Source organism: Eutrema salsugineum, unplaced genomic scaffold (assembly GCF_000478725.1).
Source record: "Eutrema salsugineum unplaced genomic scaffold, Eutsalg1_0 scaffold_2, whole genome shotgun sequence".
In the NCBI taxonomy this organism is placed as follows: Eukaryota; Viridiplantae; Streptophyta; class Magnoliopsida; order Brassicales; family Brassicaceae; genus Eutrema; species Eutrema salsugineum.
In genome coordinates, this window is record NW_006256829.1 from 115,857 (window position 1) to 141,978 (window position 26,122).

The 26,122-nt window shown below is 37.1% G+C and overlaps 4 protein-coding genes across 5 annotated transcripts; 3 read left to right on the top strand and 1 right to left on the bottom strand.

Moving 5' to 3' along the window:
• Positions 1-5,260: 5,260 nt before the first annotated feature.
• LOC18019537 (senescence associated gene 20) lies at positions 5,261-5,897 on the bottom strand. Its single transcript, XM_006398523.2, has one exon. The coding sequence runs from the start codon at positions 5,823-5,825 to the stop codon at positions 5,337-5,339; it is 489 nt and encodes a 162-aa protein (XP_006398586.1). The 5' UTR covers positions 5,826-5,897; the 3' UTR covers positions 5,261-5,336.
• A 3,782-nt stretch (positions 5,898-9,679) lies between these two features.
• LOC18019538 (protein SCAR4) lies at positions 9,680-14,833 on the top strand. 2 transcript variants are annotated; one of them, XM_006398524.2, is made up of 9 exons: positions 9,680-10,014; positions 10,354-10,517; positions 10,618-10,741; positions 10,857-10,986; positions 11,103-11,164; positions 11,248-14,053; positions 14,162-14,248; positions 14,328-14,441; positions 14,555-14,833. In XM_006398524.2, the coding sequence occupies exons 1-9, from the start codon at positions 9,860-9,862 to the stop codon at positions 14,603-14,605; spliced, it is 3,693 nt and encodes a 1,230-aa protein (XP_006398587.1). In that variant the 5' UTR covers positions 9,680-9,859; the 3' UTR covers positions 14,606-14,833. The 2 variants fall into 2 exon arrangements, with proteins under 2 accessions (XP_006398587.1, XP_024011614.1); XM_024155846.1 differs by having other exon boundaries at positions 11,106-11,164.
• Positions 14,834-18,071: 3,238 nt separating this feature from the next.
• LOC18019539 (F-box/LRR-repeat protein 3) lies at positions 18,072-21,455 on the top strand. The gene is made up of 8 exons (XM_006398526.2): positions 18,072-18,845; positions 19,022-19,147; positions 19,588-19,692; positions 19,888-20,287; positions 20,382-20,511; positions 20,606-20,900; positions 20,995-21,249; positions 21,351-21,455. The coding sequence occupies exons 1-8, from the start codon at positions 18,198-18,200 to the stop codon at positions 21,402-21,404; spliced, it is 2,013 nt and encodes a 670-aa protein (XP_006398589.2). The 5' UTR covers positions 18,072-18,197; the 3' UTR covers positions 21,405-21,455.
• Positions 21,456-23,179: 1,724 nt separating this feature from the next.
• LOC18019540 lies at positions 23,180-25,313 on the top strand. The gene has a single exon (XM_006398527.2). The coding sequence runs from the start codon at positions 23,571-23,573 to the stop codon at positions 25,110-25,112; it is 1,542 nt and encodes a 513-aa protein (XP_006398590.1). The 5' UTR covers positions 23,180-23,570; the 3' UTR covers positions 25,113-25,313.
• Positions 25,314-26,122: the final 809 nt, after the last annotated feature.

The window sequence follows — 26,122 nt, forward strand, 5'->3', positions numbered from 1 at the left end:
CAGGGTAGAAAAACAAATGGTGATTATTGGTTAGGAATGATAAACGACAGTGTGGGACTCAAAATTGCCCACCCCTAATAAAAGTCGTAATCAAAGTCCACTTCTAAGTTCTAGGTCCTATCTCGTGAAAAATCATTGAGATGCTTCTCTTGTCTTCAAACAGTTTTTCTTGTACCTTTTTTCTTCCCTCTTTTCCTAGTGTTTACCCCTAAGTTTCAATGTTTTCTCTTTTTCTTTTCTGTGCAACCAATGTTTTCTCTTTAATATAGGACTTTGAAGATCGCCATTCATGACTTGCAGTCTTGCACAAGTCAGGTCAACTTTTTTTTTTACTGAAAATTGATGTATAAATGTTCCAAATACTTTATCGAAAAAAATGTTCCAAATACTTAACCCCGAAAAAAATGTTTTAAATATTTGTTTCAGAAAATTGTTTTGCTTACTCGAAAAAAAATGTTAACATAATTTTTTCTATTATTCAGATTAGATAAAAAAAAGTTGGTTCTGTACAGTCTGTTAACCATTCAAAATTAATTCAATAGTCGTAATCACTTGCACCGTTGCACGTACGTGCTTTTTTGCTCAACCGATGTAAGCCAATTCTTTCATGTTCAACCAAACCAGAAGTCCAGAACCAAAACAGAAATTATAAATGGTAAAATCAAACTGAGGAGAATGTCCGTATAATTAAGCTTAACAAATTATGTAACACTCTACTTTGAGAATAACCGTTAACATCTCGATCATGTCTATTCTCTTTTTTTTTTGGGTCGAATCCTCAAAATCTTTAACCCCTTTTTTGCTGGCAATATCTAAATTTCTAAATGTTCAAAAAAAAAAAAATAGGGCGGTCCGTAAGTATATATAGATAATTAGCTATCGATAATTATCAATGATCACAATGCTTTGTTTCGGATAATTGTAAATATTTTATCATAATTGATTGCATGTTAATTAATTCGTCAAACCTGGTAGGCTAAAGAATTAAGGAAAATTCTTTGTTTGTCATGATGTCCAAATCAGCTAATTATGTATGAGTTTATATGAGGATTGATTCACACTTTAATTTTTCTTATACACTTTTTCGTTTTCTCGAGCTAGAAGATTAGAAGAAAAAAATGTAAAAAGAAAAAGACAACACGGATGGGATGTAGTAGTGACTGAATTACAAGTCCCCTTCAAGAGATCATGTGAAATCTTTAACAGCCTATGAGCACACAATTCAACAAACTCCATTTTCAATTTTTTGTTGCGTTGCATGGACCTGATTATAGATCTGACGAATTTATCCCTAGAACCTTAACCTTCAGTAATTTCTGACAAATATTTTGATGAGCTTTCCGATGTTTTATCGAGAAGCTAGTGTCATCGGAAATTACCTCCATTAATTTGTCGGTGAAATTTTCTCGCATTTTTTTTACAATAACGTTACTCGAAAATTGTCGTCGGTAACAAAGATCTTTTCTGGTAATGCTACTGCTAATTGTAAGGGAATATTCTATTTGAATTAAGGAATGACACGTGGCATTCCACTGTAAAAGAGAAGAGTGATGGAGATGTGAGTGGGAAGGATATAATATGTGACTGGAAATAGAATAATTCCATAACCGAAGTCGCGCCAAAAAGTTTTTAATGCAAAAGACAACAAACACTTTCAAATTTACATACATCCATTTCATTATTTATATTGATAAAGTAAAATCGACTTCACATTCCCATCCTAACAAACTAAACTTGGTTATTATCTCGCAACAATTTAATCAACCAATTCACATTCAGGAAAAATATTAGAACAACTGATTAGTCATTATGCATAAAAGAACTTTGGGGCATAAGCATAAGTATATATACTTTATTTTTCATTTTCATGAACCAAGGCTACCAAGCACCATTATAGATTGCAAATCACATATTATGAAGCCTCTCAAATAACTTTAGCATGGTTGTTTGATCTAATATTTTAGGGAAATTAGGCTAAAGTGGTAGACTTTTCTGTGTAATATTTTCCATTAATAATCATTCTTACCCAACATTTTGTATATTTGACACTTTCATTAGTAGTATAAGTACCAATCAAATACTTTTGTATCAATTTGATTTAGAAAAATTTCTATTATTTCTCTATTCGAGCTTCCGTTTATCATGAGATACACAACGCAGCACATTTAATCATCAAACTTGTGTCGACAATACTAAATTTTAAATCACTAACATTTATATTAGAGTATAATAATATGTTCAGGTTAAAAAGGTATAATAATAGTTTATACACCTTCATATATAACTCTTACTTCCTCCGTTCTAAATTAAATAATGAATTTTGAAGAACTTCACACATATTACGAGAAAAATTATTGCTTAATAATAAATACATATTTTTCATAATTCTAAACCAAGAGAAATTTATTAAATTCAATTATTTTCATTCAATATTTTTGAAATTTATAATTCATGGTTATTTACTAACGAAAAGTACATACAAGAGCAAAATAAAATGTATTTTTATGAAAATAAAATCTTTCTTTTGAAACTGGAGGGATTAGAAACACAAATAGTAAAGTAACATATCACTAGTTTGATTATAAACGCTACAAAAAAAATGTTTTTACAACAAAAATGGATAAAATATTCCATCGAAACTTTCTGAGCCAAAACTGATAATTTGTAACGATAGAACATTAGTATTTAGTAGCCAACTTTTTCGTTTCCTGGTACGAAATATTACGTTGCATTTTATCGTTTAATTACGAACGCATATGTTGCGATTAAATCTGCTGTAACATACTTGTAATTGGCATTCAAATTCAAATAGCGAAAAATATTGGTTGACATACAGACAGGTTTAATGGACATCACACCAACTTAGCACATAACTCTTTAACTGTCGGTTCAATTATTTCAAGATATCTTATAGTTTTTTCAATTGTTTTTGCTAGAAAACTAATTTAAAATTTTGAAAACTCGTATATTTGATCCCAGCAAATTAAAACGGAGCCACAAATTAATTCTTCTAATTAATTAAATATCTCATCTAGTCGACTAAAACATAAACGAAAGTAACCTATAAAATGTACTATTTTTTTATCAGTGGATTATATTTGAAGCATAGACTAAATATTTGATTAGATGACCCTAATTTTAAACTGTTGAGAATGTAGGTGGCAGACATGTATCACACTTAATCTGCCACTAACACAGATGTGCGAACTTGCTGTTGTGACGCAAATCAAGACCTTTTGTATTTAATAATTGTCACGCTTAATTAGCCTCCAAATGCGCCCCCCTAATCCATATTAAGTTCCAGTAGTATATCCTATATTTAGTCAGCCTGAGCTGTTCTCTTCTACTCATACTAATCCATCTAATATCTATACATATATATATACATATAAGTTATACTCCTTCCGTTTCATAATAAATGTTATTCTGACACATTTCACACAGATTAAGAAATTAATAAAATATACAAATATACTCCTAATTAATATACTTTTATAATATTTAATTACAAAGATTATTATCTTTAAATGAGGGATAAAACAGGAAATAAGAGTAAAAAGTTATATTGAAAATTTAGAATGATACTCTTTTTGAAATAAAAAATGAAATCTAAAACGACACTTATTATGAAACGGATGGAGTATAAAATATCTGTTTGATGTCTGTTTTTTTTTTGTTAAAACGTTTTGGAATTTTTTTGTTAAATTGTTTTGGAAAGGTTAATATGTTGGAAACGCGTTAGAAACATGTTTCTTAAAAATCTCAACTTGAAAATATGATGGAAATGTTTGCTTTTATTTTAGAAACTCAACAGATTATTTTTGTTTTAATAAACATAACAACTATAGTTAATAGGTGTATGATGAAATTAAATGACAAACTAATTTTATTAGAGTGAATAAATAATTAGTTTGTAGCATTAGATGAGATTATCTTGGAATATTTGAGTTTGAAGTTCCTTCACTTGACTAACCAGAGTTGAAGGTAGTTTTAATTATGAAACTGAGAATAAAACAAAAAATATTTTAAAGTTTGAAATTTAAGTGTTTATGATTTTTTATCTTTAGTTTTTTTTCTGATATTTATATAATTTAAAAATTCTACTTTTAATAGATTTAGTTTCTTAAAGTCTCAAAACATAATTTTATTCACACACCTTTAGCTAAAAAATATTTTTATCTAAACATTTGATAGTTATATATTTTTTTAAAATTGTTTCAAGTTTTATTTCGCATATCTATTTTCATTTCCATGCAATCTAGTATATATGTAGAGGATTAAATACATGTATTAGTATAAGTTTATTACTTTGTATTTAGATGATATTGAGTGAATTTAAAATAATTGTTAATGTTTTGAATTCAAACACAAAAGACGGAGAATGAACTAAATTAAAGCTGTTCTGTTTTTCAGTCTGAGTAACTTTCTGAACCTTGATTCTGACAATTTTTGGTTTAGAAAAAAAAAAAAAAAAGAGGAAGATATACATTTTGATTTACCACATGAAAAACCGAATCTACATTTCACATATAAAAATTGACCTAATTTTTGTTTGAAATCGTGGGATAAAAATGAATTGGGGTTGAATGCTGATAGAGAAACCCAACAATCATCGATGGAAGAGCGATGTGTAAGTGAACCCTATTATTATTGGGCTCAAACAAAGCCTCCAAAAGAAGGCCTCTATTCGGAAATTTCTTCTGCACAGGTTTATCTCAATACATTCTTGTGTGGAACAGTGGAAATTTGAGATTTTCTACTGTATTTTTTGGATATTCGTTCCTGCATTTCATTATTTTTTTATTTCAAGCCGTAGAGGTGAGCTCGAGATTATAGAAGCCTTCTGGAAACTAGTTACCAAAACCTAAGTACGTAGAATTGTTCACTTGGATCTTGAGTCTTTGACGAACATAGTTTCATACTAGTATATAGTAGAAAGCTATTTGTAAATAATAGTCGTCATTCAGTTCTGCAGTTGTGCCTTGAAAAACTCCTCAAACTGTTTTGATCTCTCCTGACTCCACCAGCCAGCTGGTCTTTGAAACTATGCTTTAGAATTTTCACTATATTGTGCCATATTTCACTTTCCTAACTACATATATCTAAATTTGCTCAGGCAATTAGCAGAGCATGCAGTGTTCTCTCATACAAGTTCAGTACCACTCTTTATAATAACAAAGACAAGAACCACCTTTTTCTTTTCCCACCAAATAGCTTCATATGTATAAGCAACTATTTACAAGTTACAAGCACCTTTGAATTTTCCATAAAAGCAAAGAAATTACCAGACAGACACAAAATTATAAGTGTGTCAGTTTAGTCTTTGGTCTGTATGGTTAAATAGCTAGCAGCAAGCTAGGTAACGAACCGCGAGCCAGGTCCCTTGGTACGCTCTCCCAAACCGTGCAACGCCCCATGTCCCATCCTATTGCGCCAAGACTGCAATCCGTAACAGTGAGCCATGTGTTGAAATATTCCCTTAGCTCAGTGACCACTCCGTCTTTCAACTTCCACACGTGAACCCAGTACACGTGTGAACCCTCCCATCCTTCTGCAATCACGCAGCCATGACCGGGCACTACGACTTGTACGTTGCTTGGCTCAAACCTGAAGGAAACCTGGCTCGGTTGTTCCCCTGTTAGCAGCCTCATCATGTGTTGACAATGGTGCGGTCCATGGAACCACCATTCTACATCACTGGCCACCAGTTTGGCCACCGTCGATGTGTCCCCTTGCTGCAACGCTCTGTAGAGTAACTCTATGGCTCCCCTGTTTTTCATTTCCGGGGTTTCTGTTTTCAAAAGCTCTCCTCTGTGTGCTTCCATTTTGCTCGGAACTTTGAACAGGGTTGGTGTTGAAGAGAAAGAAAGGTTCTCTCTTTTTTTATGTATTTGTTATAGGTTGATTTATGTCTAGTTTTCAGTCGCTTTTATAGTCAACATAAGTCATTGGTCCAAGGGGTCATTTGATGCGCTTCTTTTTCCAATCGTCGCCTTGTTTAAGGCTATTTATGACAATTGTTTCTTCATCTTGCATTATTTTTTTTTTTTTCTTTTTTCGTGTCGGTGATAATCGCAATAACGTACGTCGTATTCTGACTAATCTAAAGTTACATCAGATATTGTTTGGTTTGGTTTTGTTTGTAGGTTTAGGTTTTGACTGAAGCAATCTTACAGTATGTGCACCTTCTGATTGTGCTTCTAAAGTGTTCCTTTTGCATTTTCTGCAAATAAAAATTGAACTTTTCATACCAACAAAAACAAAATTTGAATTGACAGTATTTGGTCTCGTGGTGTTTGTTTACGGGACTTACCATGATACTATATAATTGTTCCATTTTATTACATTTCGCTAGTTAACATATATACTCGATATGCTTAATGCTTAATACTCGTTTGGAAAGCTCTTCTGTCGTTCCCCTGATGATGATCCGAGTAAGTTAGCGACGAAGTATGCTTAAGTTAGTTCCTAGATTTGGTAATTAGAACCTGAACTAGATGGATTCACTTCAACCTTTTTTTTTTCTTTTCTTTTCTAGTGAACAATCGGAATATATCCCAATCTTCCCACTAGATTCGTCCAATTGTTGTTGTGAGTGAGCCAGCCAATAGAAATTGAATGAACAAAGTTTTAGTCGGTTTAGTGATACAACCTTTTGGTGTTGGAATAAGATTTTTTTCATTATTTATAAAAATTTATTTAGTAGTGTCTGTTTTTGCCTTGTGTGTTTTGATTGTGAAAACTGAAGAGTCACATTTTCAAGGGTAAACCACCTTTACTATATTTTTAATAAAGAAATTTGCAAGAGGACTGAAGCTTATATTATCATTATGAGAGGATTAATGATAGTATATTAGTAATAATTTTCAAACTGTTTACAATGGAGGAAATGTGTAGTCCACGTATCATTAAATGAGCAATAAAGAGGCCAAGTTGGATCCAACTAAACCCCTCGTGCAAACTGTCGGGATTTGGACATTCTCTTACAACCTAAAATAATTGATTTGTAACTATTCTGATTCTGACCCCAAATAGATATGGCGTTTTCACGTTTCTATGCCCCATCAGTTTCTCGCATTACTTTGTTGAAGCCAAGCCACGAGTTCTGGTTTAATCTTTCAAAACCAACTCGGTTAAGATAAACCAGGTTTGTTTTTTCCCCTTAGAAAAACGGCTTTAATGTCCAACTAGATGCTGCCGTAGGGATGCCAATTAGACCATCCAAGCCTGGAAATTATGATAACCAAAATATTTGTTGATATAGTAAATAATTGAGTTATAGTATAAAATTTAGCTAAAATTCTATAGCTTCAACTATTAACTTGTTCACACTCATAACTACTAGTCTACTACGCACCAGTTTTTGGGAGTGGTTTACAAATTTTATGAAATGTGAAGTTCAAGTTACATCCAAGGTTCTTATTGTAATGAATTTTCTACGGTGGACAAGTTAGCAATCAATGTACTTCGATCGATAGCCATTGGACTGGATCAACTCATACTCTCTTATTATACCAATGAAAAAGAAGAATAAGGAGGGAAGTAATGTGTGTTGGACCACAGGAACATTGCATGTAGCAAAGTTATGAAGGGTCAAATAAAATGATATATACAAGGCAGATCCATGTATAATTGAAACTTAATTACGACTTTCTAGTTAACTATACCTAGTCGAATTTGTCAGGTTTTGATTGGATCCTGGTCTGCCTTTTGGGGTCGACTTGCTCACCCTCCTTTCTCTCTCTTGTACCAATGATCTCATGTTACTGATCGATAACAATACATATAAAACGGTGAATTTAAATGTATAGAAATCCCTAAAGAATCAAAATATCTAGATTTTTCTAGTAATATATTTTCTAAAAATTATTAGAAAATGTTATTCATATTAGTTACCCTAGCTCCAATATAAACTCCTGTAATGAATCTAAAGAAGTCAACCCGCGCAATAGGATTTGGAAGTCCTCTTAACTAGCTTGCTTGTGAGGTTGTGGCCTTCCGTCCCGTCCCGTGCATGAAATCTTTTCGCTGAAATATATGAAAATTGTTGAAATTCTGCCTCCCTACTTTGGTCCACTTAATACGCTGCGTTTTTCTCCTAATTTCTCTATTCCTTCCGGTGGAATTGTATCACGTGATGGGCCAAGATTGAGCTACAACAGTTTGGTTCTCTTCTAGTGGACTTAAAATTAAGTCAGTCAGGCGCAGCCATTTAGAACTTGCCACGTCACGTTTGAATTTCTAACGACAAATGCGCGAACTATTCTCCTTAGGGATAACTTTGTAGGTTTGTTCTACCAAACCATACTTTCTTCTACTCTACTCTCTCTCTCTCTCTCTCTCTCTCTCTCTCTCTCTCTCTCTCTCTCTCTCTCTCTCTCTCTCTCTCTCTCTCTCTCTCTCTCTCTCTCTCTCTAAGTTAAATGTAGTAATCATATAATCTTTCCTTGGAAGCCTTTCGTGATGCCTTTCACCTACAGTATCAAACAATTAAAATATATACTTTTTAAAAGCTATATGTAGTTTTTTTTTTTGACGAAAACAAAAGCTCTTTTCATTTTAATATATATATATATATATATATTCTGTTGAAACTAGAATCATATTACTGTTTTATTAAGTCATTTGGATTTTTACTTTTTAAAAATTTCTCCTATCAAGACGTCCTACTTAACCATTAGAACAATTTGTTTATGAATGTTGGGAAGTTTGGCCATTCGATCTTAATTGCCGCAGTCCTAATTAAGTAGATTAAAATAGTTCCCACTATTTGATCACTGTTAATAATGAAAGCAAAAAGGGTATAATAAAAAAACTTAGGTGAAGGTTGCTGTAACCATCAAAAGCAGGTTCAATACACTAACTGATCTAACCACAGCCACTTGAAGACAATAATTCGTACAATATAGTATATAATTGCATTGCAATAATTATAATAGATGGCGATTTTATATATCTTATGATTCTAAGCAACGTTTGTGGCTCTTTAAGCAGGAATTGAGATATTACTTGTACTTACCAAAATACCACATAAGAGGAAGTATCTCTGAAGTTAGAACCCAGCGTTATATTATTTATAGAGATAATTAAGCCACTATTGAAAACACACACAAAAAATATTTTTCTACACGTTTCTTTTGAATCGTAATTCGTAAAACTAGAAATGAACGAAATGTTCATCAGAATAGAACGGCGAATGAATTATAAATCATTTGGAACATGTAAATTTGTTACAAAACTCAAAAACATAATTTTTACAAAGAAAAAAACCCTTGAAAAGAAATACAATAAATCAACGGATTCAAGAAGAATAATTGGGATCAAACTCACTTCCTCTCAAGTTTTAGTTAATTACGATATGTTATCAATAGAAGCTTTTTTTTTTAAAAAAAAAAGTTGTATAGATAAAGATACATGAAATTAGAATAGGTGGGTTGGTTCAGTAACTTACTAGGCATCATTGGTCGCTTGAACCGGTGATTAGGCTCGTGTAAACTAATCAACGGTTTTAACTAACTCATGTTCACCGGTTGAATAAAATAGTGTACATACTTTGTCTTTTAACCCGTGGTTGTGATCACATGCGGCAATATCCACACAGTAAAAATCACGGACCGTTATATATATATCGCTCTCGTTACCAAACAACATTTAATAAAATAAATAAAGAAAACGGGTTCTTCTCTTTCTTCTCCGAGGACGCGTTTGGCGGTTCGTCCTGGAGTTTCCGATGCTCTCTTTTAATGGCGGAAACCAAGTCAAAGGATAGAGGAATCCGATAGATTCTAAACACTCCATAAGAAATTTCTAGGGTTTATTTTACACTCACTACTAATCGATTGCGGAGCTTAGAAGCATAATGACGCTGACGAGATACCAGATACGGAACGAGTACGGCTTGGCGGATAAGGAGCTATACCAAGCCGCCAATAAGGAGGATCCTGAAGCTTTGCTCGAAGGTGCTTCAATGGCTGGACTCGTCGGCGTTTTGCGCCAGCTTGGCGACCTCGCTGAGTAAGTCTCTCTCCCTCCTTGCGTCTGAAATGTGGTCCAATTTCGTTGAATTGAATTTCGGTGCTCCATGGACTCTAAATGTGGAGAGAATTTGGATCTCCGCCGGATTAGGGTCTTGTCGTTTTTTCTTTAAAAGTCAGTGAACAGATGTCTCTAGGTTTTTTTTTTTGCTTTTCTATGTTCGTTAATGGTGCTCCCATTTCGATTCAGTGACTGGAATTCCTTTGTGGAATCAAACCTGATATGAGATTGTATTCCTGAATTTCTGAAACCAATGGGTTTAAATTTTGGAAATGAACAGAAAAGACTTGACTATATTCCCTTCTTCATACTAATAAGGTTTGCTGCTGAGGTATTCCATTGCCTGCACGAAGAACTAATGAGAACTGCGTCACGAGGGCATGGTTTGGCCATGCGTCTCCAACAGCTCGAAGCAGAGTTTCCTTCAACTGAGATACCTCTCCTGTCTCAAACGGACCATTCAACATTCTTTTATGAGCCAGGCGAGTCATCTTGCTCTAGCTTTTTTACTATTGAGAGCTATACGCTCTTCGATTGTCTATTCCCCAGGCACTTAATTGGATATGTCCTGCTTTATTTCAGGCTTGGAATGGCATTCTAATCTGCAACCAGAAGAAAATCTGATTTCCCCTCGCAACTTGCCTCATTTTCTTATGGATTCATATGAGGAATGCCGTGGTCCGCCGCATCTCTTCCTTCTTGACAAGTACATTCTAATTCTAGTAATTTCACGGAATTTTTTTTCAGAAAATTTCTTCCTAATGAAACTTAGCTTACAATTTTTTTTTTTTTTTAATATCATTTTCTCTGCTGTTTTCAAGGTTTGATGTTGTTGGGTCTGGATCATGCTTGAAGCGTTACTCTGACCCATCTTTCTTGAAGAAGCTTACTGCATCTGCAGTGGAAGCGACATCAAAACTCACGAAAGATGAGAGACGACGTAAACCAAAGGTATTCATGCAGTACATTTCTTTTCCTGGTTTTACTTTACCCCACTCTAACAAGCATCTAAAATGCACATTTTGGGTATTACGTTTTACAAATCATCAAATATTTTTCATCGACAGAAGAAAGGATCACACACAACTGGTGGAGAGAGACCTAGGGATTCACAAGCATCACATGCCAAGTACGCACTCATGCTCTATATTTACATCTGTATCTGACCGGTAATTTTATTTGGTGACACGATCTACATTTTGGATATTACAGGTTGCATCAGCTCTTCTTACTGGAGCATGTTGAGAACGGACACAGAAATCCTGAATTCCATGTCAAACTGAAGAGAAGACAGCTGAATGGACCTATAATTAACTCAAGCTCTGGGACAGGTTACATGGAGAAATTCCTCAAGAATTCTTCGCCATACTGTGAAAGAGTTCATGGAAACTGGGATCAGTCATCTCCGGCTATGGAAACTGAAGTTACAGTATGCAGGGTACGAGAAGACTTACCAATACCTTCCCTGGTTTATCCAAACAGTGGATACACTACAAAATACAATGAGAGGGAGATGGAATCCATTGGCGATGATGAAAGACTCGAAAAACCTTATGTTCCTCAGGAAATTACGGTTAATGACAAGTCTTTACCCAGTATAGAGGGAGGACCAGCGATTTGCGTAGAACGAAGCTCTTCTGTGGATTTGTGTTGTAAGACGAACAATGACACAGATGCACCTGTTTCCACGGAGTCAGACAGTGAGCACAAGGCTGGCAGTACCCGTGGATTTCCGGGATTTGGACAGACACAGATCTGTACTATTGCAGATGTGATTCAGACAGAGGTTCTGGGTCAGTTTTCTAATGTTTTGCACCACTCATCGGATGAAGGAGAAACTAGTCTTTTGTGCACTGATATCCAGAGATCTTCTCCTGAAAGTAAACCACATGAAGCTGAAGGGTCTGGTGTGAAAGTAGACGTATCATTTTCCCAGATGACACCGGAAATAGATTCTGCAGGCCTGGGGACTCTAGAGCTCGAACAATCACCTTTCAGTTTTTCTTGTTATGAGAGTCCTCCAAATCTTCTGGAGGATTCTGGAAGTCCCTTGGAGCTTCAGTCCACTAAAGAAAATGCTGATGAGATTGGGTTGAAATCATCTGAAGCTTGTGATGTCGGAAGAAATCCCATGCTTAATAATTCCCCTGGAGCTCATCCAGAGTATCTGTTAAAGGTTGTTACGCAAGTGCCACTGGACGCATCTGAGGGTGGGACTAAGGTTCTTCTAACAAATTACGTTGAAGATTATCATTCTGAACATGTATTCAGTGTGGAGACTGAATCTGAGATATCTTTAAGTGCTCTAGTGGAAGACCAGTTTTCTTCCATAGCCAGTCAAGAGATAGAAGCTCTGGAACCCGAGGACAATTCTTCTGACGCTGGTCATTCCATTCCAGATATCAAAAGCAGTTTAAAAGAAACATCTGCGGCATTAGAGTCCGATTTTCTTCTTCCAAACCAGCATATTAGCACATTTGACAACTTTGAAGATTTATCTCTGCCTGCTGATGCACATGACAATGCTGTCCCAAAAGAAGATGAAACCAACTCACAAGACGGATCTTCCATCAATACTGAACAGTCTGGACACATTTCAACTTTTGAAATCAGTTCAGAAAATGGAACTCTAAAGTCAGATTTTCCAAGAGATCTTCACGCAGGAAACAGGCACCTCTCAGCCTCATCCTGGCAGGAAGACGCATTGGCCAACCCTGATCTGGCTGAGATATCATCAGATTCTGGAATGGAGGATCCACAAACCATGTCTACCATTGCAGATGATAGTACTAAGCCTGAGGTACCAATTCCCGATACTCAAGGACATAGTGCTTGTTCTGTCGATGATGTCCATCACGATAACCAGACTGGCCAGAATGATAAGGCCAGTGAGACAGTGCCCGAAATAGACCGTGATCCACAGGAGAGACTTTTAGGCACTCGAGAATGCTTTTCACCTGAGTCTTGCATACAGACACAGGACCAAGGTCAAGAGAGTCCATGCGAAACCGGGTCAGAAAATCCAATTACAGCATCAGCCAAGTCTCTTCCTCCACAAGGTGTACCTCTTGGTGTTCCGGGGTCACCTTCAGAGGAAGCATTAACATCCAACAAAAAGCTTTTCCCTGCAAGCGTAACTGAAATAGAATCTCTTCATGCACCACACCAAGAAACTTTCACATCATTAAATGATCATATCTCTGAGGTTGTTATTTCCATGGATCTGACTGATCAAGAAAATTGCTCGGACGTGTCCATGGTTCCCTTCTCCACGTCCCTCCATGAAAAACCTCAGGCAGATCCGGAGATAACCCCTCCGCTTCCGCCTCTTCCTCCGACACAATGGTGGATTGGGAAGCTGGTTGAGTCTGTCAAAACAGCCGAAACCCAGTTCTCTCCAGTGCCATTAGTTGCAGGCAGTGGAAACAACAGTTCGTACATTCATGGGGATGAAACCAAACATAATGGCTTAGTTCAAGCGGACGAGGCACAATATCCGTCAGCAGCATCAGTTACAAACCACGGTTTTCATGTTTATACAGAAAATTTTACAGTGGAAGGCGAGTCAACTTCTGCACCAACAAATCTGAATGAACCATCTAAAGCAACAGAGGAACCGTCTCCACCAGCAGTCAATGGAACAAGCGAAACCTATATGCATAATGATGAAAGTACAGCAGAAAAGTGTTTATATAAAACACCGGAGGAATCATTTGCTTCGGTATCGTTACTCACAGCTGAAACTACTCGGGAGGCAGAATCATGCGAAGGCTTAGAAGCGGACTGGAGGAGTGAAGCAATGGCGCTTGAATGGTTTAGTCAGAATTTAAGAGAGCATACGGATCCTAGCCCTGCAAAGTTAGAAGAGGAACATCAGCGTGATCATCAACTAGAACCACCCGGAGAAATCGAATTTCCACAAACTTTACGAGACAGTAACTCATATCATCAGGATGAGAAAGTTGGAAAGCTTCCAAGAGACAAGGACTCGCTTGTTATTGGCATTGATAGAAGCATGGTGATTACCTTAAACATCATATACTTAGACTAGAAATCTATGGTTAGTTTAGCGGCATCTTTTTTATCTCTCACGTTGATCAATTGACTCGATTTTGTTTGATTACAGTTGAGGAAGGTATCTGAACGGAACAAAGCACAAGTTGGAGCTCGAGTGGACGAGAATGATTCACTACTGGAGATCATACGGAGCAAGGTCAACCCATCTTTTCCTTTTTTGATAGCATTCAAATTCTGTAGAGTATAAACCACTAACTAATAAGATGCATTAGCAGTCGTTCAACCTGAGACCAGCAGATGCGTCGGTGAGACCAAACTTTCAAGTAGCTGTTCCCATAACCAACTTGAAGGTCGCTGCAATTCTTGAGAAAGCCAACACTCTGCGCCAGGTTTCTCTCTCTCTCCTTCTTGGTTTAGTTTGGACAGTTAAATGTATAATATGGGAGGAAAAAAAGTGATTAATGTGAAATGTGTATATATATATATATATATGTATATATAGGCAATGGCGGGAAGCGACGACGACCACGATTCAGATAGCTGGAGTGAATGAGTCTCCAGGTAACCTATAAATGACACACATACTGATCGTACACACATACACACACACTCTGTGTAATCTGTATAGAAGAATTCTTAGCTTCTTGTCAGAATGTATTCTTTATTTCTCCTAATGTTTCTTTTGCTCTCTTTCACACATGTAATGCATGTCTCTCTGTTTTTTTTTTCCATCGACACATTTTTTTACCCTCCTTTTTGTAAATTCTCCGTTTATGTTTCAGTGTCTAGATTTGTTTGCTGGGAAATCTATATGTGAATAAAGATAACATCAACAATTAAAAAAAAAAAAGAAATCGGGGAAGTTGATAACGTGGAAATTTTGAACGGCAGACGCATAAGAATGTCTACCTTTATGATAAACACAAAAAAGTGTATTAAATATTTATGTTTTGTAGAAATGTGTGATCTTGTCGCGTAAACAGATACTGAATACATACAACTAATTAAAAGTCCAATTCAACCTTCGACATTGTCGATTATCTGCATAAAAGTATCAAGCATGATCATTACGGCAATAGATCATGGCATCTAAAATAAGAGAAATTGTTTTGCAGTAACTTCTATAGTTCTCTGATTTGTTTTTTATTTTATTTTATAATGGTAAGTAACACATCTCTAATTTGTTTAAAATCTTCCCACCAAAAAAAAAAATTGTTTAAAATCTGAACAGTGTGAAGGAGCATCCATCCTACTTGACGCTAGAAATTGTTACGAGTCGTCGAGTCCCGCGTATTGTATGATTATTCTTCTTGATCTAAATTTTTGTGCTAAGTTGGAAAAAAAAAAGAAAAAAAAAGTCAATTTCAGACACAGTTGGCTTTTCTTCAGGTACAATGTCAATTAGTGGTAAACGATACGGTACGATCCGAGGAATATTCCGTACGAAGGTTGAACCGGTCACGAGCCTCGTGCATTCTGTACTTGTGCACACTAACGTCTTCACTCGTCGATACGTGTCCGGCGATGACGACTTGTTTTCTCGAACCGTGCGCGCATATACCAAATTACTGACCAAGCTGGATTGACTAAGGTTGTTTTGCAAAAGTGTAATTTTGATAATTTCATCAATATTTGATACTAATACGTAGGTGCAGTCGACTCTCGAGTTGTCCAAATCCCACCGCCACGGCGCCACCGGCGTATATATATCCGCTTTAAAATCTACTACTGGCTGGAATTATTATCCGGTATCCGCTATCCGATCCGGTATCCGGTCCTATCCGATCCGTAAAAACTGGATATTCGTGTAATTCGGATCCTGATAGTAAAATTAAGTATTCGGTTATTTCGAATACGGATCCGGATAATAGAAAATTTTAAAATCGGATATCCGTTATCCGTTTATTAAGATTTTGAAAATTTTGAAATCTTTGGATATGCATTTAATTTTTTTGTTTTAATTATGTTTGAAAATTGTTTTTGGTCTAACTCTTTTACACATGATTGAAATTTATATTGCATGATAATTTTCTATTTCAGATTGTGAGAGAAGAACATGAAAATAGATAACACAAGGATATAAAGATAAATTAACTTCTCTATTACTATTTTCTCTTTTGCTATGTAAACTTTTAAACTTTGTGTTATTTGAATGCTATTTGAATGCTTTTAAATTTTTGGTATTTGTAATTTTTGCTATGATGATACATTTTAATTATATATATTATTTCATTATAATTTTAAAAATTGAAGTTTTTTTTTAAATCAACGAAACCGGATATCCGGTCGGATATCCGTAAATCTTCGGTTCAAACCGGATATTCGGTCTCTGGATATCCGGAGTTTTCATATTCGAATCCGGATAATAAAATTGATTATCCGTCAAATCCGGATATCCGATTCCGTTCCAGCCCTGTCATAATAAGTTAAAACTGGAAAAGTGGAAAACCTTTAATGTTTACTTTATTAATAAAAACTTTAAAAGATATGAGCTGTTGCATAGAGATATTTATGTATTTGTGTAGGTTTTTGGTTAATAGTTCCACCTCCTCTGCTCAGTTTTCAGACTGTCTCTAGTTATTATCAGTGACAGAGCTAAAGAAAATTACAAGATCAGTTTTAATTTATAATATATTATAAACAAATTTTACAGAAATTATTTAAATAAATTATTAATTTTTTATTTAATTTTTTATAAATATATAAGTATATATAAAAAAATTTTAGATTTCACCTAGTAAATTGACCCCCTCCGAACATGGTCTCTCCTCAGCCACTGGTCAACTTGTTATTGCATGTGTTCTACTCGCAGTGATAGCTCAGGTTTCCTCTTACATGCGTCTGTTTCAATGCATCATGTACGTTGACAGATAGATAAATGTAATTTCATATCAATTTCTGTTTCGCTTTATTTATTTTTGGGTTTGACAATTTTTGTGGTTATTTTTACTTGCTTCCAAAATTTGCTATGTATTGTATTGAAAAATGTTTTCTTTTAAGACAAAGCCAAGAAGTATTTTAGAAGTTCTCACCCCACCCCCACCACTTAGAAAAAAAATAATTAAAAAAAAAGTTAGAAAACCACAAAGTTGATGTTCGAGCCTGACTTGGCGATATGTCAGCAAGTAGCAGTAACTTACTCTGTCAATTTATTTGATTATTACACGTATAAACACATGTAATGATGTATATGCGAGTATGACAAAATAATATATGTATATATATATATATATATATCCACCTGCCCCTTATATATAAACTAGTAGTACTAGAAATAGAATTCGATCGTTACCTAAGATAGTTTGGTTATAATAAGTACGGTCACACCTTGGAGTCTGAAAATAACATTTCCAAGCTTACATTTACTACTGTTTTTTGTCTTTGTTGCGCACTTCTTGTCCATATAATACATAAATACAATCTTTCTCTTTTTTTTTTTTGGCAACTTGTACATGGAATATTAGTTTATTTGACTTTTACATAGCCAAATATTAGGTCAGGACTAAATAAAAAAGGCGCACTTATAAGTTTTTTTTAAAAACTAACAAAATTAATTAAAATTACGTCGAATATTTCATTGGCTTATTGACAATCACTAGTTTGTAAAGTTGGAGACAATAATAAAAAGAAAAAGAACATATATCCCCGGAATATTGTCTTGGTCGGGGTTGTCTGTACCTTATGATATATCTTTGATTTGTGTGAATGTATGTACATATAGATAATAGATATTTACGAAAATGCTATTTTTAGATGCTCTGTTGGAAATATATAATCGCAGTGGGGAGAATAATAGAATGAGTAATATGAAAAGGAGAAAAAAAGGGATATGAATATTTTAAGAATGTGAAAGTGTGTTGTGATCTAGAGGCTCGTACTGTCCGCACTTGAATCTGTCCTTCCTCGCATGCTTACTCCGCTCCACCATATATATATATTTATCCAACCAATGGCCTAACTTCTTGATTGCGACTTCTTCTTCTTTTACTTTTTTTTTTTTTTTTTTTTTTTTGGGGGGGCCTTTTCTCCGTCCGTCCTTCACCGTACGGTTTTCTATAATATTTCCTTCTCCATATCTCTCTCCCTACTCTGCTTTCATAATTCTTCTTCATCTCCACTGCTACTCTGATTTTCATGAAAATAAAATGAAGAAGATGAAGAAGGCGAAGGAGATTCACATCTCAGAGCCTTTCGATCTCCTCTCGGAGGAGCTGGTGTTCATAATCCTGGACCTCATCTCCGAGAACCCTTCCGATCTCAAGTCCTTCTCTCTTACCTGTAAATGGTTCTACCAAGTAGAGGCCAAGCACCGCAAATCCCTCAAACCCCTCCGGCCGGAGTATCTCCCTCGACTCTTGTCCCGCTACCGGAAGACCGCCGATCTCGATCTTACCTCCTGCCCGCGCGTCACCGACTACGCGCTTAGCGTCCTTGCCTGTCTCTGCGGGCCTTGGCTCCGCTCCCTCGACCTTTCTCGCTCAGCCTCCTTCTCCGCCGCCGGGCTTCTCAGATTGGCCGTCAAATGTGTCAATCTTGTGGAGATTGACCTCTCCAACTCCACCGATTTGAGTGACGCCGCTGCGGCTGTGCTCGCCGAGGCGACTTCTCTCCAGAGGCTGAAGCTTGGCAGATGCAAGCTGCTCACCGACATGGGGATCGGATGTATCGCCGTTGGATGCAGGAAGCTCCAATTACTCTGCCTCAAATGGTGTGTAGGCGTCGGAGATTTAGGCGTTGCTTTGCTCGCCGTCAAATGCAAGGACATTCGGACCTTAGACCTCTCCTTCTTGCCGGTATCTTTACTTTTTTTTTTTTTTTTTTTTTTTTTTTCTCGATGAATCATATGGTAACTCAGTTGAATTGCAACCACTGTTTCTAAATTTGGGATTCTTGTCATTTCTAAAACTGTTCTTCAATTTGAAGTTAGCAACAAGTTTTTTGCTTTCTGAATATTCATTTGTTCCTACAGATCACAGGCAAGTGTTTACATGATATTCTGAGACTTCAACACCTTGAAGAACTTCTTCTAGAAGGGTGTTTCGGAGTGGATGATGACAGCCTTCGATCACTCAGACATGATTGCAAGTCATTGAAGGTAACCTCTTCTCCAAGAAACATCTTTGATTCTTCTAAATGATGCCATATTTGTATTGGAATCGACATATATAAAAGCCAATACTTTTCTTAGTTGATTTCGTAGAACAGAAATCGTCGTACTATTCTCAGAATATGCCTTGGAAAAGATGTTGTTACGGTTCTTCCTGCTAGCTGCTTTAATTCGGGAAAACCTTAATTTTTCGAGAAAGGATGTGTAATCAGGTTTGGTGGACACTTTCAACATCATTTTTTGTATGTAATATGATATCAGATGGAATTTTTTAGAAGGCTTTAACAGATTATATTCAATTTTTTTTTTTTTTAATACTTGGAGAGGTATTTATCATTGAAAATCTGTTAACTGTTAATCGTTCTAATCTTTATCTTAACCAATAGACATTTGAGATTTTACTTACCAAAATCCTGTCTTCTCTGCAGAAGCTTGATGCATCGAGCTGCCAGAATTTAAGTCAGAGAGGTTTAACCTCACTTTTAAGCGGGGCCGGATGTCTTCAGCGACTTGATCTAGCACATTGTTCTTCTGTAAGTTGTTCCTTTACTCATTATCACAAGAACCTGCTTTGCTCGCTCTGTTCTCTGGTTATGCCCTGTATCAAAAACTGACTAGTAGTAGCCAAAGTAGTAACTGGAAAGACTATTTGCCTGGAGGATCGGTAGCAGTGCACAGACCCGCCGTGAGTCACTGATGCCTTATATGAGGTTTGTTTGCTGATATAGGTGATATCATTGGATTTTGCAAGTAGCTTAAAGAAGGTTTCAACATTACAGTCAATTAGGTTGGATGGTTGTTCTGTAACTTGTGATGGGTTGAAGGCGATAGGCAATTATTGCAATTCCCTGAAAGAGGTTAGCCTAAGCAAATGCGTGAGCGTAACTGATGAAGGTCTCTTATCTCTGGTAATGAAACTGAAAGACCTCAGAAAACTTGACATCACGTGTTGCCGGAAACTAAGTGGAGTAGTTTCAATCACCCAAATCGCCAATTCATGCCCCTTGCTAGTATCTTTGAAGATGGAGTCATGTTCACTTGTTTCAAGAGAAGCCTTTTGGTCGATCGGACAGAAGTGTGGGCTACTTGAAGAGCTTGACTTAACCGACAACGAGATTGATGATGAAGGTTTAATTCTTTTGTTCAGTTTAATTTTTTAAATCATGATTTCTAGATTTTATGCCTGATCGTGTTTGAGTTTCCTTTGTTGGATGCAATGCAGGACTAAAATCAATATCTAGTTGTCAAAGTCTGTCCTCGTTGAAGCTGGGAATCTGTCTTAATATAACAGACAAAGGGCTCTCGTACATTGGTAACGGATGCTCAAATCTCCGTGAACTTGATCTCTACAGGTTAGTTTAGTCTCCTAGAAAATTTCGTTAATGTATATTATCTTAGCGGGTCAACAGATCTCCGAAATCGAAATGTCTTGTAATCTACTTGCAGGTCAGTGGGAATAACAGACATAGGAATCTCGTCGATCGCACAAGGCTGCATTCAACTGGAAACAATAAACATATCATACTGCAAAGACATAACGGACAAGTCACTGGTTTCACTGTCCAGATGCTCGTTGGTACAAACATTGGAGTGCCGGGGATGTCCAAACATCACGTCCCAAGGACTTGCGCCCATTGCGGTTGGGTGCAAGAGACTGGCAAAGCTGGACGTGAAGAAGTGCCCAAACATCAATGATTCCGGGTTGCTCGCTCTCGCTCACTTCTCACAGAGTCTCAAACAGGTGAAAACTCTGGAAAAAAATTTCCACTCATAGGTGAAAAGTGTAAATATTGATAATTATTAATTGCGGAACCATGTATTTACGTATGTTGCAGATAAGTGTGTCGGAGACGGGGGTGAGTGAAGTGGGAGTGGTGTGGCTAACCAAGATAGGGAGTTTGCAGAACATAGCGGTGGTGAAGACGAGCGGGTTAAGCCCGAGCGGAGTAGCAGCAGCTTTGTTGAGCTGCGGAGGATTAAGGAAAGCGAAGCTGCACGCTTCCCTCAGATCGTTGCTCCCTCCGTCTCTTATCCAACACTTGGAAGCTCGTGGTTGCGCCTTCCTCTGGAAAGACAATAATACCCTTCAGGTATTCTAGTGAATATAGATCTTCTGTAGATTGCTACTACTACTACTCTATAATAGGCGCACGAATTTATGTGGACTGTGGTGATTGGATGTGGGGGACAGACGGAGTTGGATCCCAAGTACTGGAAGCTACAACTGGAAGATATTGGGCCTTGAAAGAAACATTCTGACGATAAAGAGGCTTCTCCTCTATCGGGTGAAAGTTTTGGAAAGAAAAAGAGGCGGACCCAGACAAGGCCCATGTTGGGCCATTTGGCCACGAGTCAGAAAGACGAATGTTATATATCTTTTATATATATTATATAAGCTAGCTGGAATGGCTGGCGCGTACCACCCTTTCAGTTTATTTATTTATTTTGGTTTTCGGATTGATGCCCGAAATTAACGGATGCAACAGAGTCACAAGAGCTCTATTCCTTTTTGACTTTTTTTTTTGTTTTTCTCTTGTATGTAATGAGTAATCATATATATGAGCTATGTTATTTAATGCCTCTCGATCAACTTGCCTTCGTAGTAGGGCCCGCCTTTTCCGCGTCAGCTAATTCACGTTTGCGTCCTAAGTAAGGGCGTTATACGGAAAGACCGTGACTCGGTGGGACCCAGACCAGACCGGACCAGTAGTGAGAGAAGCAATATAATGTACTCTATCCATCCACCAGCTGTCAGAACTCAGAACCACAACCACAACCACAACCACCCTCCCTCCCTCCTTCATCGCAACAACGGCTCGTGCGCCGTTCGGTGCTCCCACCATCTTTCTTCTTCTTTTTTTTTCGTAATCCAATTTTTTACAGTTTTCTTCTTCTTTTTCTTTCTCGGAACATCTATTATATAAAATCCAGCTCTAAATACTTATACGTTTTCTCGTTTTGATACCTTTTTTTTGTTTTTTGTTTTTGGTTTTGGATAAGCTTACACATGTCAATTACATTCCAGTCCAAAAAATGTCTCACACGGCAAAATGATATGCCATCAAATTTTTTTTTATCATCATATAAGATTAAACCAAATGATTACCTTCCTTAATCACCTGCTTCTTTTCTTCTTCTATTTTTCATTTTGCCTGAACCGCCCAATAATTAAATCAGTATCATTTTCTTGTAATAATATTTTTTTATTCTATATATATATATATACATATCACCTCTGCTCCACTATAATTGACACGAATATAACTCATAATACAGCTGCATGTGTGTCTGTTTTTTTTTTTTGTTTTGGCCTCTTTTACACTTACATTGATCTTAATAAAAACTATATGTGCAACAGATGATGATTTAAATATATTATTTATTATTATTTGATTACGTTAATGAGAAAGAGCAGTGACCCCATTACAGTCAACCATCCATCTTTTGGTCAGGTCATTCCTGTTACACTCAGGATTATATAAAAATACAGATTAATATTCATACAATTTGTGTTTCTACTGCACTGTTTCACTTTTACAGCCATTCATAAACTAAATGATTCCAAATTGAATTCTCTAAATCTTCAGCATTACCGCTAGTGAGTTCATTGACATTAATGATGACTAATAGTAGTAACATTTGCTTTCACGTCTAAAAATTCAGCGCCGTATAATTATTTCTTAATCTGCATTGGATCCACCAAACTTTAACTTTTAATTTCTCCAGAAAAAGAAAAAATGTTTAAAGAATTCGGATGATCAATGAAAGAAACGAACAATCCGAGTAAAAGCTTCACGAAACTCCAAAATTACGATTTAGCCCCATTAATTGTTGCAATTTAGAGATAAATCTGGTTTTGGGGTCAGCAAAAAAAGTCAGCGTGGCAATTCCGAAAATAAAGTAGAAAACTTGCCCTAAACATAAACCAAGTTCGCCGCTCCATCCGCGTCTAGAGAGAAACGCGCTCGATTCTCACGCGCTTTTATATTCTCCTGTCTCTATCCGATTCCACCACTCTCTCCTTCATTCTTCAACCTTTGCTTCCTCGCTCTAGATTCCATGTCTCTCTCTCTTTCCTCCGCCGTATAGCCACCGGGAAAAAAACTTTCTCACCGTGTCTTATCAGAAACCTTCGCGAACTATGCACTCCTTTTCCCGTTATCCTCCTAGTACGAGTCGGATCTGTAATCTGTTTTCTCTTTTCCCAACCCTAATCGGAGCTAATCACACCTCTGCTCGTTTCTCCTCTCGTTAGTCCTGTTCCGCCTCCTCAGATTTAGGGTTTCCTCCTCTCTCCAATTAACAAACCGAGAGCTATTCTTTCGTTCTTTTTCCTCTGCGTGTGAATTTCTTAATTTGTTTCTCCTCCTCTTTTTGGGGGCCTTGTAAAGTAGTTTTAGAGTGAGGTATCATGGAGACTTCCATGGGGAAGCCGAGCTTCTTGCGTAATATCATGGTTCGTGTGCTTCTCTTCGGCGTTCTGATCATCGTTGTTCGATTTGCTTATGTTGTCACCATCACTGGAGAATCGTGCAATCGCGGCGACTTCTGCTTCTTCTCTCTCCCTGAGAATCTCAACTTCGTCATCTCCGGCGGCGCTGCTTCCGGAGCTTCTGCTATCGACGCCATCAGATCTACCTCCGTGGGAGATGATCTGTACACGAGCAGGGATTGGATCAAAGCCGTTCAGTTTTACTCGTCCATTTTTCAGGATCTGATCGCCGAAGGTTATCTCTCGCCGGAATCGAAGGCGCTGTGTGTAGAGACGGCTATTGGGCAGGAGGTTTTCTCGCTGAGAGAGATTGGGGTAAAGAACTCGGTGGGGATCTCTAAGAAAGCTTTTCGGCCGCTGGTGGTGAGAGGCGAGGGACACGCTGTACCCTTCGAGGACAAGACGTTCGATTTCGTCTTCTCCGGCGGTGGACGCCTTGGGAAGTCGCTGAAGCAGTTGGAATTTGCCGAGGAGATTACTCGAACCCTGAAACCCGAAGGGTTTGCGGTGGTTCATGTTGGGGCTACAGATACGTACAGTTTCAATTCATTCCTTGATTTGTTTAATTCTTGCAAATTGGTGAGGATGCGTGATTTGGATGGCTTTGATTCCTCGATGCCTCATATCAGAGAATTTGTTATTCAGAAATACTCTGAGATTGAAGCTCAGAAGAAGAACTCCGGTGGTGGTGGTGGTGGTGATTCCAAGTGCTGGATCCCTGGTTACAAAAGGGACCTGATTCGGGATGCAGAGCCACTGATTGAAGTGGAGCCTCTTAAGCCATGGATCACCCTCAAGAGGAACATTAAGAACATTAAATATCTCCCTTCTATGGTAGACATCCGTTTCAAGAGCAGATACGTATACGTTGATGTCGGCGCTCGCAGCTATGGATCTAGCATCGGGAGCTGGTTCAAGAAAGAGTACCCAAAGCAGAACAAAACTTTTGATGTTTTCGCCATCGAAGCTGACAAAGCCTTCCATGAAGAGTATAAGGTGAAGAAGAAGGTGCAGCTATTGCCGTACGCAGCATGGGTGAGGAATGAGACGTTGTCATTCGAGATAAATCACGATCCGGGAAAGGAAGCGGAAGCGAAAGCAATGGGCAGGGGGATGGGCAGAATCCAGCCAGTTAAGAAATCTTCGTCGAGCTTAGCTGGAGAGGTGAATTTGATTCAAGGGTTTGATTTCGCTGACTGGCTGAAGAAGAGTGTGAGAGAGAGGGACTTTGTTGTGATGAAGATGGATGTTGAAGGAACTGAATTCGATCTAATCCCAAGGCTTATCAAGACTGGAGCCATTTGTCTAATCGATGAGTTGTTCCTTGAATGCCATTACAACAGGTGGCAGAGATGCTGTCCGGGTCAAAGGAGCCAAAAGTACAACAAGACCTACAACCAATGCTTAGAGCTCTTCACTTCGCTCAGACAAAGTGGGGTGCTTGTCCATCAATGGTGGTAATGCTTGTTGGCCGCTGCATCATCTCATTTCCTTTCGCCAATCTACCAAATATGTACTTTCTTCTTCTAGAATACAAAGCGGATATTGTAGTTTTCTATTATAAAACCAAAAGAAAAAATTACTCTCTGTCTTTGCTGAAATTCCCTTTACTGTAAGAAGTTTAGCTTGAAATGGAAATTTGAGTTTCTCTCACTTTCACAACCGTCACTCTTCTTCTGATATTGTTTCTTAGCTTTTTGGTGTTTTCATCATCTAATCTATATACCATAAAGACTTCTGCTTTCCTTGTCTATATATATATGAAAGAAGGACACAAGTTTGCCGTGTTTGTTTTGCCTCTTCTTAGATATTGTGCTCTGGAAGAATGTTTCAAAGTGATGTTCCAGGATTCTCTACAGAATCAAGGCTGTAAATGGAGCAATGAAAATGGCTTGAATCAGGTATGTGCATCTCTGCCTTTTCCCTTGTCATTTTATCTTCTTAAAGAACGATTTCTCAGGTGTTTTTCTCCCCTTTTTTCCCGAGACCTAGTTTCTATAAATTTGAGTATCATTCATCAAAGTTGTTAATTATCGTTTTCGGAAATGTAATCTTGACCTCTAAAATTATCTTGCTTACAAACCCATAACACAACCTAAATTTTTAATAAGAGCGACCAATCGGTAATGTGTGCTTGATATGCGGATTAACAAGAAACAGCCAATTGTTTAGTTTAGTTTTGGTATTTATCTTTCCGCTGTTCGTTAGTGTTGGTTACCAAAACTGAGGAAATGAATCGGTGAAGGAGAAAATGGATTTTATTTCGCTGTGGATTGTAGACAAAGAGCTAAAGGAGGAAAATCTTTCGAGCCAGGTAATTTTGTTTTTTTATCGGTAATCCAATTTTGGATGATGCTCATCTAGATTTCCATCTATATTTAGACAGAGAAGAAGATAATTAACATATCTTTCTCTCTCTTCCTCTCTCTCCCTTTACAGTTTTTTTGTTCATCTGAGAAAAACCCTTTTGA